Consider the following 14,254-nt stretch of genomic DNA (forward strand, 5'->3'; position numbering starts at 1 on the left):
ACATAAGAGTTAACAAAATAAAATCATTCTAATTGTAGCTGCTCTATTTGATTGTATTTTTTATGTGATGGTTTGAATTACACATATACTTCATTTCAATTTTTTGTTAAGTGGATTTCTAAGTTAACAATAAACTAAGGAGCGAAAAGTCCCCGTAAACATAGCTCAGTTGACAGAGACATCACACTATATTGATTTTCAATAGGCTAACATGTGAAACTCTCTCGCACATACACTTTGTTTTCGAGTTTGAAATGGATGAAAGAACTTTGGAGAAAGACAAGTAGAGGGGAAAATAGAGTTCACATTGTTTTAGAGAATTTTTTTTATGGAAAATAATAAATAAATACTTATGATTAATATATTTTCAATTTTAAAAATATTATAACAACATAAATTAAATTTTAAAGATTCATATAAATCCTCCATAATTTGGGAGTGATTTTCCACACCCCCAATATATCTTATGTCTCATACCATGTATTATTTTCAGATTTTTATTTGTGCTTGTCTCATACCATAGATCAAGTACCTTATTTAAACTACTTTAATGTTGGTTTATTTAAGAGGGTCGGTTTAAATAAGAGTTTTTTAAGATTTTTTTTAGATTTTTCTTTGTCTTTTTTTTATATAATAATCTTTGCCCCATTTTACAAGGTCTCTTTTAAATTTTCGAAGACTTTAATTATTTCTTTATCATTGAAGCAAAATGTGTATAAGTTTTGTAAATATGACATGGTTGATATTGTAGAGACCGTAGTTATTATTTGAGATGCTCTTAGTTTCTACCGTTTGATAAAAAAAAATCTCACTACTAAATCAAATAAAATATTATGTAATTTATATTGATCTAGTAAAAAATACACTTATATATTATACAAGACCATTTTACTAGTGCATCTTAGACAAATGTTTAACCTGCAAATGTTTAATTATCTAGACTAGCTACTTAAAACAGTAAATTAAGAGGAAAAACTGCATATGCAAATTTATTCTGAAATCCTGGCCATAGAGTAAGACCCTGTAGAGTACCACACCTGGAAAAAAATTAATATCATCGTCAAACTAATTAAAATATCATTGCAACAAAAAAAAAAACTATAATTAAGAAATGCAAAAAAAAAAAAAAAAAAAAAAAAAGAAAGAATCAGTTAAATTAATGGTTGAAACTTACTGGTAATAATTACTAATTACACATGAGAAGTTAATTATGTTGAGGTGGTGTACCTTGGGTAGGTGGAGTCCTTCGAGGACCACCCCTTCCCATTGAACTTAGATTCTGCAAACAATAGAAAAATTCATCATATATACAAAAATGTTGAAAGATTTTTTGGTTAACAAATTTATAAAAGAAACTAAATATTTCTCTCCTTTTTTTTCCACCAAAATAATAATTCTCTCCGTAACAAAATATAAATAAAATACATTAAAAAAAAAAGTTAAATATGCTTGGTTCAAACTTTTGACCAACAATATTCAACTTCTTTTTTTCAACATTTGCTTGTATTTTGTTACGTATAATATAGAGAAAATGAAATAATCGATAACTATATTTAACATATATAAAACGTTAAATAGATGAATATATAAATATAAATATAAATATAAACACACATACAAGGGTTTGAGAAAATGCGGATGCAGATGGATCTTCAACATCTTCTTGTGAGCTTTTCTGATTGCTACTCGATGAAGAACATTGATATAATTCTGAGGCTACCATAGGATAAGAATCAGATGCACATGCATGAGATTTGAGCAATGATGTTGATGAGTTTTCCTCTTCTTTCATTTGTGTGGATTCAATACCAAAACACTTCAAGAAAGCTCTTAGTGCTTCTTCAAGAAAGGAACATGGATGGCAAACATAGAAAATCATTGTTTTCTCTTCTTTCTTAGTTGATAATTTTTTCATTATTTCTTCCATGTTTCACAATCAATAATCTCTTGTGCTCTATTGTTCATTTGCTACACACTAAGCTTATTTATAAATGAGATTTTCCAAAATTTCCTTGTTTAGGATTTTGGTTTTTATTGATAGTGTAGCTTTTTTTAATGGGATTTTATCATTAATAGAAAAATGTCCAAAATATCTATATGTAATATATATTGTCAATACATTTATTTAAACTATTTATTGTTGGTAAGAATGTCATTAAGAACTTTCTATTTTCTATTTTGAAAAGGTAGTGTAGGCTTTGTTTGGTTTGAAGAAAATAAAGTGGAAGGAAAGAAAATTACGGAAATCAATGGATTAACTTGGACTAAAGTTAGTCTAAGTTCATTCATCGGTTTTAATAATTTTATTTCCTTCCATTTTCTTTCCACAAAACCAAACACACCCATAATGTAAGAAGGAATCTACATGAATGAAATCAACCTTTTATAAATGAAAAATAAAAGTAGAATCAACCAACTTTTTTTTTATATCTTGACCTTCTTTTTTGTATTAACCATCTGATTTATTTTCAGTGAAAGGGGTCAATAATTTAGAGTTTGATAGCGAGACAAGTAAAATTTGACCGCGGGGTAAGGATATTGACTTTGACTTAGTAAGATCTTAAGGTAATTAACCACATTTTAGGTCATTTTAATCCGCCTTGAAACTAATGTTTAAGTTTTAAAAAACCCGAATTCAAATAAGTAATTTAATAAGTCAAATTCATATTCTTTTTCTAAGACAAAGTCATATTTTTGTTGTTGTCAAGTTATCTAATGGCTAAAAATTATACCTTAAAGTGGATAAATGTAGTGTTCGGAATTCGAATCTCAATCCCTGCATATAAAATGCAATGTGAACTAAGCTCGCGTAGACAAGACAAAGTCATATTATTAACTCTTTAAATTTTTTTGAGTGAATATCATGTTTTTATACTGCTATGTTGTTGGGGAGTCCGAGGGAGCTCGGGAGAAACAATGTGTCAATGCTCCAGGAGCACAAGAGAGGGAGACACCACATCCCAACCCAAAACCTTAAGGTGTTAGGTTAATGGGTCATCTCTCTTATAAATCCAACATTCTTTCCACACGTAGTCGATGTGAGACTTAACCATTTACATTTGAAATCCAGGGTATGTTACATTACATATTTTACCAACATAAATAAATTAAGTTTACTATAATGGTATCACATCCAAGAAGATATTGGTAAAAAAATGGAGAGTTAAATTACATTATCAAAATCTTAAACACTTGCTAACAAGTTATCTATGTCATCTTCTATCTAGTACTCTAATGCTGTGTTGGTTTTGTCACATTGTTTTTTGAAATTGGACCGCTAGAATCAGTGATATATTTGAAAGATTTAATAAAAAAAAAAGTGAAGTGAATGTGATTGACTATATTCTGCAGACTGCAGGTAGCACTTCATAGTCTCAATTAATACTGCCAAACACAAAGAATTGAAGTTATTAAATCAATGCTACCTACTATTCTAAAACCAAGATGTCACATGTAACTACCCTTCCAATTTCCGACTAAAGAGTAAACCAGTTGATGATTTTGTAGGCACTGTCAAATAGATAATATTTCAAATATAAATAAATTAACTATCTTAAATTTTATTTATATTTATCCGTTTCATAATTTGCTAGAATTAAATCTATTGGATGTTGTTAATATATATATATATATATATATATATATATATATATATATATATATATATATATATATATATATATATATATATATATGAATTTAATTTGTAGTGTAAGTGGCTAATTATATGGACCAATTAATTTTTTTTTTAAATACTTATAATCTCGATGACATATAAAGCCAGAAACTAATAATTTAATGGATTACTCATTAATAGATTTATTTATCAAGAAAGTTGGTCTAACCAGCTAGCGAAAAGAGTTAGACTTTTATAATGTAATGAAATAATGTTCAACTTTTAGCCCAAGAAGTAGTACACAAGATAATATTGATCCAAAGCAAGAGAGTCAGAATAAACTAGTCCTAATGTAACTGCTACTTAGATTAGAAATTACTCATTAATCTCTCTTGTTTTAGATCGACATTATCTTGATCTAATAAGAAGAAAGAAGAAGAAATAAAACATTTTAAAAGATAATGTGACAAAATAATGATCACATCTACGATTACTTGAACAAGATTATATATTTTCGATAAAAATATTGATGAGAAACCAAAAGAAAGATGAATAATTTTTAAAAAAAACAAGCCTTTAACTACACTTTGTTCATAACCATACAATACTAACCCAATGAGAATATTTAATTTTGTTGTCATTATTTCACCTAATCTCTTTTTTTATTACTACTATACTTCTTACTGAGATTATCTTAGATGAGGAAAGATTATTTGGAAGTGTATGTTTGATCAACGTCCACGTGGTTTCTTCACCATACACTGTCGTTAATATTAAGTACTCATTTTTCAAACAATATATTCAAATTATTAAGTACTTATTTTGCAAATAAGAATGACAGATCAAAACTCTAACTAATCACTTCCTAACCTAAGTTTTGTTATCATAAACTAGTCGGCTGCCCGTGCGTTGCACGGGTTCGCCGGAACGTGATTTCTATACCAATCATGGTTGTTATGCGCCGAGGTAATTAGTCATAAGCATATGGAAATTTCTTAGGGGGACATCATTTATATACCAATCATGGATGCTATTAGCCGAAAAAGTTAGTCATGAACATGCGGGAATTATCAAAGGGGGACATCATTTACGTCGCAATTGAAATAGTATCATGTCGCAACGATCGTGCGCCACAATCAAGAGGATTAGAGATATGATATTTAATCTCCCCACCCCATATATACTTCAAATATCTCTATTAAACCCGTAGCTTTAACGATTACCTTCAAAAGGCATAACCTATTATTAAAGCATAAGTTACCTCTAATTTATAATAGTTCTTCATGTATTGTAACTCAAAATTTGGAGGTCTATGAGTAAATCAATATGGAGGTCTATGAGTAAATCAATATTCTTACATTTTTTGGGATGTATTTGTTGCTACACTTCTATTATAGTCCTTAGAGTTGATATACTCTTAATTCTCTACATAGTTGATGCAAAGTCTAATCATTTCTTTCGAAATTCTCATGTTAGTTGATTGTTTTAGGAATTTAGAAATAGATATAGAAAAATCTATGTATGAGTGTCAATAATAATCATAGTCCTTAGAGTTGATATACTCTTAATTCTTGACATAGTAGATGCAAAGTCTAATCATTTATTTTGAAATTCTCATGTTAGTTGCTTGTTTTAAGTATTTATAAATAGATATAGAAGAATATAGGTATGAGTGTCAATAATAACCATAATTATATTGTTAATGTTATGTAGGCTAGTAAAGAGGGAAGAAATTGATGTGTGTGGTGTGTGTGAGTAAGAGTGAGATTAGAAATGTGAGTGAGGTGGAGAGATGGAGAGGTGTGAGAGAGATAAGAGAAAGAAGGTGAATGAATAGAGAGGAGAGAAAAAGTAGAATTCAATGAAAAAAAGAAGAGGGAGTGTGTGAGTTGAAGGAGATAAAGTGAAAATGATGGGTTTGAAATTGTAGGAGGAGTTGGTTTATATAGGGTTGATGGATTCATCTATGGAAAACACTTGTTCATTGGCATACATGCATGATGCCACTTGTTTTTTCACTTCTATACACATGTCACATGAAGCAAGTAATAGAAGGAAGGTTGCATATGATAGTTGACTTTGTGAAGCACTTTGTGAAGGCATACATGCATTATGCCACTTGTTTTTTCACTTCTATACATATGTCACATGAAGCAAGTAATAGAAGGAAGGTTGCATGTGATAGTTGACTTAGTGAAGCACTTTGTGAAGCAAGTAGTGGCAAGATATAATTGGATGAAAACAAACCTATGTTGGCAAGATACAATTGGACATGAGACAAATGTGTTAAGCATTGATTGGCCAATGAATTAGGGTTTACAATTAGGGTTTCAAAGTTTATCATCTCACAACCAACACACTTGTCATGTGAAGCTTTGCATGTGTGACATATAGATGGTTTCAAAGTTGTATGTGGAACATGATCATTGGGCCAAGACAAGCACATGGTGGCAACATACAATTAGATATGAGGCAAATGTGTTAAGCACTAATTGGTTAGCTAATTAGGGTTTCCAATTAGGGTTGTAAAGTTTATCAACCTTTATATATATATAGATTTTCTGGGGGTCATTGTGGTTAAATTGAACTTGGGGATAAATCTTTAAGATAGCTACTACAAAAATCTTCGGTTTTTTATTTTAAAATCATCAACAATAAAAAAAAATTAAGATTTCATTATTCTCAAATTTTTTATCACCTTAGTTTTATTTTTGAACTCAACTAATAACTCATATCTTATGCCATTCTCCGGTTTGTATTGGCATTCTACTAAAAAGTCTCGAAACTAACTTCATAGAGTTCACGTAACTGCCAACTCTCCGGCTAAGGATCAATTTGCATCTTATGGACTTCGTATGTATAAGAGGATTATTGTCGCCATTTCTTTTTTGAGTTATGATGGATTTGACAATTAACTCACTCATAGAATTGTGAGTTCGAACTCGCGCAATAACATATCAAATGTCTATGCAACAACATATATATATTGAGAAATGGCAGAGAGAATTGTGAGTTCGAACTCGCGCAACAACATATCAAATGTATATGCAAGCTTTTATACATACATATATGATAGTATGTTGTCTCGTTAATTAATAATAAACTTTTTTTTAATTCAATAAAGAAGTTATAATTTTGTAACTACAAATCGATAGCATTGAGATAGTCTTGTAAATGATGGAGTACAAAGTTGTTGAATTTTTCTTTGTCCATCATTTGTTTCTTTTCTACCCCCATTTTTCCATTTTTGCCCTTATATAAAAACTTCATAACGTGTTTTCCAAAAAAAAATAGTTCAAATTCGGGAAAAATTCAGAAAACACATTCCGAAGATTTTTTCTAAGGTAAAAAAAATCGAAAAAAGCGTTCCGAAATATTTATTCAATGACAAAAATGGAAACACAGTGGGTAGAAAAGAAATACAGGGGGTGGGGAGAGAAATCTTTATAGATGTATTGTGTTTAATTTGTTTGTAGAATTTTTTTGTGAATTATAGTATCATTTATTACGAGAAGCTCCACATTTAGAATGGATGAAAATTTGTCACAGGTTAAATGTACCTATGTGTTTTTTCAAGATTTTATGCACTTCTTAGGACTTTACACATGTTAATTTTTTACACGTTGCAATATTAAAATTTGAGCGTGTAAAATTCGCATTTTTGTTTAAATATTTATCTAAAATGTGTAAGTAATATTTCTTTTCAAAGTATACATTTGGTGAATGTCAACTTTGCTGTTTGTTTGGCATATAATTGTTGACAAAATCAAAAGAAAATGACATGGTAAATAAAATCAAAAGATTTAATTCACATAATTAATCTTCATACCATTGACAACTTATTATTCAATTTGACACATTACACAAACATATTGAAATTGATGGTGTAAACAAATTTGCCCAAACATTAAAACATTTCTTACCATATAGACGCACATGTGCAGGTACACAACACACTTTTTTTGGGTGACGTACAATTAAGGGTACATTCCCAAAGAAAAGATAAAAACAACACAACAAACTAATTAAGATGATATTTGACCTAATTGACAAAGTTAATATGTTATTAGCAACGTCAAAGATTCTACAACTATTTACATTTACATGAGATTAGTTAAACTAAATAAGAAATTGTGATTTGATTAGCATTATGATACACACGACACGAGACCAAGAGTACAAGTGTCCTTTTATAATCTAGCCTTAGTAAATGTGCACGATCAAATGGGAACAATCGAGATCATGAATAATTATCTTTTCACAAATTAATAACGACAATCAAATAAAATTCAGTAGCAACTTTTTGAAAATCTTTCTTCCAAAAGCAATTCTTTGACCTGAGAAAACTGCCCATATTCATCAACGACAATTTTTACACATTTGCATTAGATTCACCTATGACAAATTTTGCGCACACACATTAGATTGGTCAGTCAACGACAATTTTTACTCAAATTCATCGACGACAACTTTTGCACATACGCATTAGATTCGTGCTTATTGCTATATTCATATTCAACGACAATATTTGCTCATATTAATCAACTGCAATTTTTGCATGCATGCATTAAATTCATTACCCATAATATTATCATATAGATATTGAAGCACAAAATTATAAATAAATAAGAATATTATATTTATATCCATACAGAGTTTAAATATTGATTATTGTCATTCATAATATGTTTCAACCTTCAACTAATAATATTTTCAAGTTTTGGAAGGTAATCCATGTACAACTGTAGACATTGTAATTCTTCATTCAAGATTTTGAAACATATTCAATGACTATCTTTCAAAGGATAAATTTATAGGTGAGGAATTTGAGAAAATAAATTATTTTAGAAAAAAATGTTGAATAAAAAAGTTTAGGGCCCATGGAGTATGGACCTGCTTTAATTTTTTGGGCTTATTGAAAAGGGAGTCATTAACAAATTGAGAATTCCACTTTTCGAGTCTTGCATGCGCTCCCGACCTTCCAATTATACCTCCCTTGCAATGCAGAATGCGAGTGTGTAAATAGAAAAAATTGGGAAAAAATTATTGGCATCCTAGGACGCGAACCTTATAAAATCTAGTATTTTTTTCACTTTTCATTCGACTCTATTTTACAAGTTTCGCTACTTAAGTAGCGAACTCAGTTTGCATCCTATGATGCAATTATGTTTTCTCAAATTTTACACCCACTGAGTTCGCTACTTAAGTAGTAAGGGAGGGTATTTTTGAAATTTCCTAGAGCGCGCGAGAACAACTAGGAGGCCCGAAAAGAAGTTATAAATTGATAATAGGCTTAAATACAGTTTTACCCCCTATTTTGAATAAATCGGAATTTTACCCCCTACTTTAAAATCCGGAATTTTACCCCCCCCCCCCTATTTTAAAATCCTGAATTTTACCCCCCCGTTTTATAATTTTTTGGATTTTGCCCCCCTACCAAAATTCTGCACAAAATTTGCTTTTGAGCCTCAACTTCAAAGCTTCGCACGAAACTCAATTTTGATCAATAATTCACCAGACTGGTACCAAAATGACCGTAATCGAGTTAGCTTTCCATAGAATCAAATCCCACTAAATTTGGAGTTACAAAGAGAGATTAATTGACGTTTTAGTGAAGGTCTGTCCAAATTAATTATCGTGTATATGGACCTACTACTGGTATTTTCATCATGTCTCTCACCTTGTAGCTCCTTTTTTAATAGTATTTACATGTCCGTAAAGCTAATGAAATTAACCTTGTTGGAATTTCAATTTCATCGAATTTGGAGTTACGATGTGTTCAGTAGAAGATGTTGAATTTGAAGGTCAGAAGCATATTTCTGCATCATTAGTAATTGGATAGGTCTGCACTAAATCGATAAATACTCTCCCTCTCTGTAACTCTAAATTTAGTGGGACTTAATTCTATGGAAAGCTAACTCGATTACGGTCATTTTGGTACCAGTTTGGTGAATTATTGATCAAAATTGAGTTACGTGCGAAACTTTGAAGTTGAGGCTCAGAAGCGGATTTTGTGCAGAATTTTGGGGGGGCAAAAAAAAAATTAAAATAGAGGAGGTAATATTCCGATTTATTCAAAATAGGAGGGTAAAACTGTATTTAAGCCTTAGTAGATCAAACATTTTTTCGGGCCTTAGTAGATTCAAAATAGGAGGGCAACATTTTTTCATTAAAAAAAATTAAAAAATTGAGTTTGTACTGTAACTCTTTTTAGAAAGAAAGAAAAAAGAGTGAAGTTTCATTCTGATCACTAAAATAATAGGGTCCAATTTTGTCTCATAATTTCAAAAATTTAGTTACTCACAAAAATAAATTGATCTTATTAGTTGTATAATCAAGTTTTCAACACAACTATTTTTTTTTTTCATTTTTTAAATGTGACAATGTTGCTGTGATTTTTCATCTATCATATGTGAAAAGTCAAGTTACCCTTTGTTTCATTTTTTTTTTCAATTTTGTATTTTTCAATTTCATCAGCCATCCATTTTTGGGTTTACAATGAAATTGATAATCAAACCCGGAACCTCTATCATATTACCTAAACCACTAACCATTTGACCAACTTTCGATCGCCAATTCTTTGAAAGGATCGTGAGTTTTTTCAAAAAGTTATAAAATTTAATTTAAAAAATCAAAATAGTTAAAAGAATATAAGCGTGAAAAATTACGTGTAGTGGTATTAGTATAGTAATATCCTAATCAACCAAAAAGAAAAGACAATTAGTTTTTTCCCGGACCCCTCAACAAAAATATCTGGTGAATAAGACCATTTAGTTTTTTGTACACACAACATTATTTATTTGCAATGCATGAAGTTCAAATTGAAACTAAATATAATAATAATAATAATTAAAAATAAAGAAAAATACACACACGTGGAACTTGGAAAGTACCCCTCTACCAAATCAGCCACTTACATAAAAGTCCAAAAACTATTAGTTTCGGATATTATTTTTATTATTTGATTTGGAATTTATTTAATTGAATCGGTTGGTGTTGAGTGATAGTTAGATGGATCCATGTAATATGTAACTAGGAATATGTCTCTTTCTGAAAACACCACAAACTTCAGGCTTAATGCTTTGTCCTCATGGTTGGAGGCACCGTATATCAAACATTTATCATCCACTTCTTTTTATATATTAAAAAATAGTTTGATGTTACGTGGCTAATTTTTATATTTTTATAATCATGCACAATAAGGCATCAGAATTAATTGTTCTTTTTTTTTATTAAAAATGAATTATTTCGTTTTGTTCACTTTAAGAAGCAACTTTTTGCCGGAAATTTAAAAAGTATTTATAATTTGAAAATATTTATCTAACAATTAATGAGAACAAATTATATGTACTATGTGAAGTAAAAGTAGACATCGCATGCAAATTTATTTATGTGATTTTTTTTTGAAGGAATGTGACTTTTTTTATTGGTTGTTAGATAAATATCAAATTAAAGGACGGACTGGACAATGTGATCTCACCATAATTTACTAGTGAAAACACGAAAAACATAATATAAGATGTGTCGTGAGATTATGTTGATTGCGGAAGCAATTTTCGAGAAAATCGGCATGAAAATTGTACCGTAATATTTTACCATGATTTTTGACATGTAAGTGTCTAACTTGATGTGAAATGTTGGTGTATGTAGACAATGAAAGTGATGTATAATATTCAATCAAATTAAGCGAAGATTATTGAGGTTGATTGAAACGAAACATCTTAGAATAAGTCCAACATCGTTCGATAACGTAAAGGGAGAGGAGAAATCAAAGTTATATATATATATATATATATATATATCAGTTCCAGTTTCTCATTACATGATGCTAAGTCATAAACACTTTAAAATTATGTTATTGTTTTAGAGCATTGTAAGGTGTAGGGTAGACATGCATTCTTCACTTTTTTTTGTGGACTATACTTAAATCTTGGATTTAAATAAATATGTGATGTTAAAAGTGATCTAGAGTTATTCGTGGAATCATAATTTTGCAAATATGAGATGCCAAATTAAAAATATTTAATACTTATAACTTACTGGACTTTAAAAAATTATAAAATTAGTAATGTGTATATAGTATATACACGACTTTTATTTTGTATACAATGAAGGTAAATAACATGTGAATCTAAAATTTCATGTATACCACAATCTAAATTTGCTAACGCATATAGTGACTTATATGAGACTCATTTAAACACAAAAAATGAGGCGTATATGCTCTTAGAACTAATGCATTTATCTTGCAAGCAACGTAATGGGCTTTACTAGTGTTAGTGCCCCCACAATGAGACTTTGGGTCACAAGACAAGGTATATACTATATATAGTACCTCCTCCTTGGCACGAAAAGATCACGATAGAAATCATTTATCCCTTGAAAAAAGTACCCAAAAAGGTAGTGTTGGCTGGCCAATTTGGAAAATATATGATTAAAAAGTTGCATCTTGAGAACCTCTCCACCATTTAAGCCCCTAAACAAAGGTCAAAAAATGTTACATGATAATGTGGCGCAAATGATACTGCTTAGTTTGGACCTAAACTTTATATTAACGTGGCTTACACAAATTCACATCTTGATAAAGAAATTTGGTATTTTTTTTTTTTGACAAAGAAATTTGGTATTTAGTCCTATGTTTTAGGCTTTTTATAAACCGAAAGAAAGAGGCTTGATTGAAATGCACATACTATAGTATGGCATGAAGAGACGTTATTAGTAGCTATATGTACACGTATCAAAATTCATCCTTGTGTATTGTTAAGGCTTTGTTTGATGGTTTTGTCTTAGTCACAACTAAATGATGTGGCAATACATTTTTTTTGTTGGGGAAGTTTGATTATTTTAGGGTTTACATATTTTCATTTTAAGTCTTATTTTTAAAAATCATACTTGTTAATGACATGTTGTAGATAAGATTCAATCCATGTATGTGACACACCACTTTGTGACTTTTGTCAACTTAGTTTTATTCTGCTTTAATTATAGTTCTGATCTTCTTATTTTCACTCACGACATTAATCCTCCTATTTTAAAATTATTCAGTTTTGCTTTCTCCTTTAGTTTTATATACTTAAAAATGGCGGTTTAATAAATTTAGAATGACACGGTATATGATTTGATGATGAAGATTCATCCGTATAGATTAATTATTTACATTTCATTAATTAAATTACAAAAAATTCTAAAATTTAATCCAAAGTTTTTAATGAGTGTTCATGTCATTTCATGACTTTTGATCATTCAATATCATCTTATTGTATATGTTAGTATGTTACATAATATAAAATATGTTAAATCACCATTTTTAAGTACAAAAATCTAATGGAGAAATCAAAACTGAGTGATTTTAAAATAGGATGACCAATTGCGTGAAAGTGAAAATAAGAGGATAAAAAATTTAATTAAGCCTTTTATTTTATAAATAATAATAATAATAATAATAATAATAATAATACTTTTTAACATAAGATTTAATATCCACATATTATCGTAAAAAAATAATAATTTTAATCCACATATTGCCACACCGTTGTGACTTTGTCATTCGATACAACTAAGGCTGACAATGAATCGAACCAACTTGAAAATAGTTCGAAACTCGATTCGATAATTAATTCGTTGAATTTATGAACCAAATGAGTCGGGAACAGGGCTCTAGTAGTCTAGAGTTTGACCGCGAGGTAAGTAAAGTCTGGCCAAAAAATTGTTCCACCCAGTAATCGAACCCGGGTTCTCCCAAAATCCGTTCTTTTTGGTAAAATTCATTAACCACTTGAGCTCTATGATTTGGTTAATTTCTTTGCAATTTTAGAATTAACTTATATGTGCTTCGTTTCACACTTACTATTACATCAAAATAAATTGGAGCAACTAAGGCACATGATTAAATGAGAATGAGTTTCTGCAAAACTTGAACTCCAGTTAAAGATAAGCTTACAAATCAGTATTCTCACGAGTCCCACATCGGAAATTTTGAGATAGATGGGGAGAAATTATCTATTAAAAGGACAAAGTGAGCTTAAAATCATTAAATGATTAGTGCTTGGAATCTAATTACCGTGCTATTAAAAGGACAAATTAGTGCTTGGAATCTAATTACCGTGCTATTAAATGATTAAAATCATTAAATTATTAATAGTGTTATTAGCGATTTTAATTTTAATTATAGTTGTTTTTGGTTGATTTGATATTAACTAACGAGCCGAAATGAGTAGTTCACGAACTTGAATCTAGTTGAGTAATTTGGTTAAAAAAAAGTTCGCCATGAACTCGAGTAGAGTTTCGAGCCGAACTAATTTTAATCGAGCCAAGTTGAACTATCATTTGACTCACCTCATCTCATTTTCAGCCCTATATAACACAAAAAAAGGAATAAGTCCTCCTAAATTAAGCGATAAAAGAAAATTTAAGAATTTTTTAAAATAGAGACTATATTCTCAAATTTAGAAATTCAGGACTAAAATCTTGATCGGGGAAAATAAATAAAGTGAAAGTACATTTAAATTTAGGGTCATGTTAAGTGCACTGGTGCACTTGTTAAACATACCAAAAATAGAAATAAAACATAAAATTAAATTAATGTTAATAAAAACAATTTATTATATGTTAAAACTAATGGTGTAAACAAATTTGCAC

The 14,254-nt window shown here is 29.6% G+C and overlaps 1 protein-coding gene and 1 long non-coding RNA gene across 2 annotated transcripts; one reads left to right on the plus strand and one right to left on the minus strand.

The window, feature by feature from the left end:
- Positions 1-863: 863 nt before the first annotated feature.
- Positions 864-2,061, minus strand: LOC123898254. The gene is made up of 3 exons (XM_045949163.1): positions 1,619-2,061; positions 1,228-1,279; positions 864-1,037 (listed from the first exon to the last, which is right to left on the minus strand). Exons 1-3 carry the CDS (start codon positions 1,925-1,927, stop codon positions 946-948), a joined length of 453 nt encoding a protein of 150 aa, XP_045805119.1. The 5' UTR covers positions 1,928-2,061; the 3' UTR covers positions 864-945.
- A 3,174-nt stretch (positions 2,062-5,235) lies between these two features.
- LOC123897117 lies at positions 5,236-5,941 on the plus strand. The gene is made up of 2 exons (XR_006804831.1): positions 5,236-5,675; positions 5,788-5,941. It is a non-coding gene; the product is annotated as an uncharacterized LOC123897117 (long non-coding RNA).
- Positions 5,942-14,254: the final 8,313 nt, after the last annotated feature.

The sequence above is a fragment of the Trifolium pratense genome, linkage group LG1, assembly GCF_020283565.1.
Source record: "Trifolium pratense cultivar HEN17-A07 linkage group LG1, ARS_RC_1.1, whole genome shotgun sequence".
Classification (NCBI taxonomy): Eukaryota; Viridiplantae; Streptophyta; class Magnoliopsida; order Fabales; family Fabaceae; genus Trifolium; species Trifolium pratense.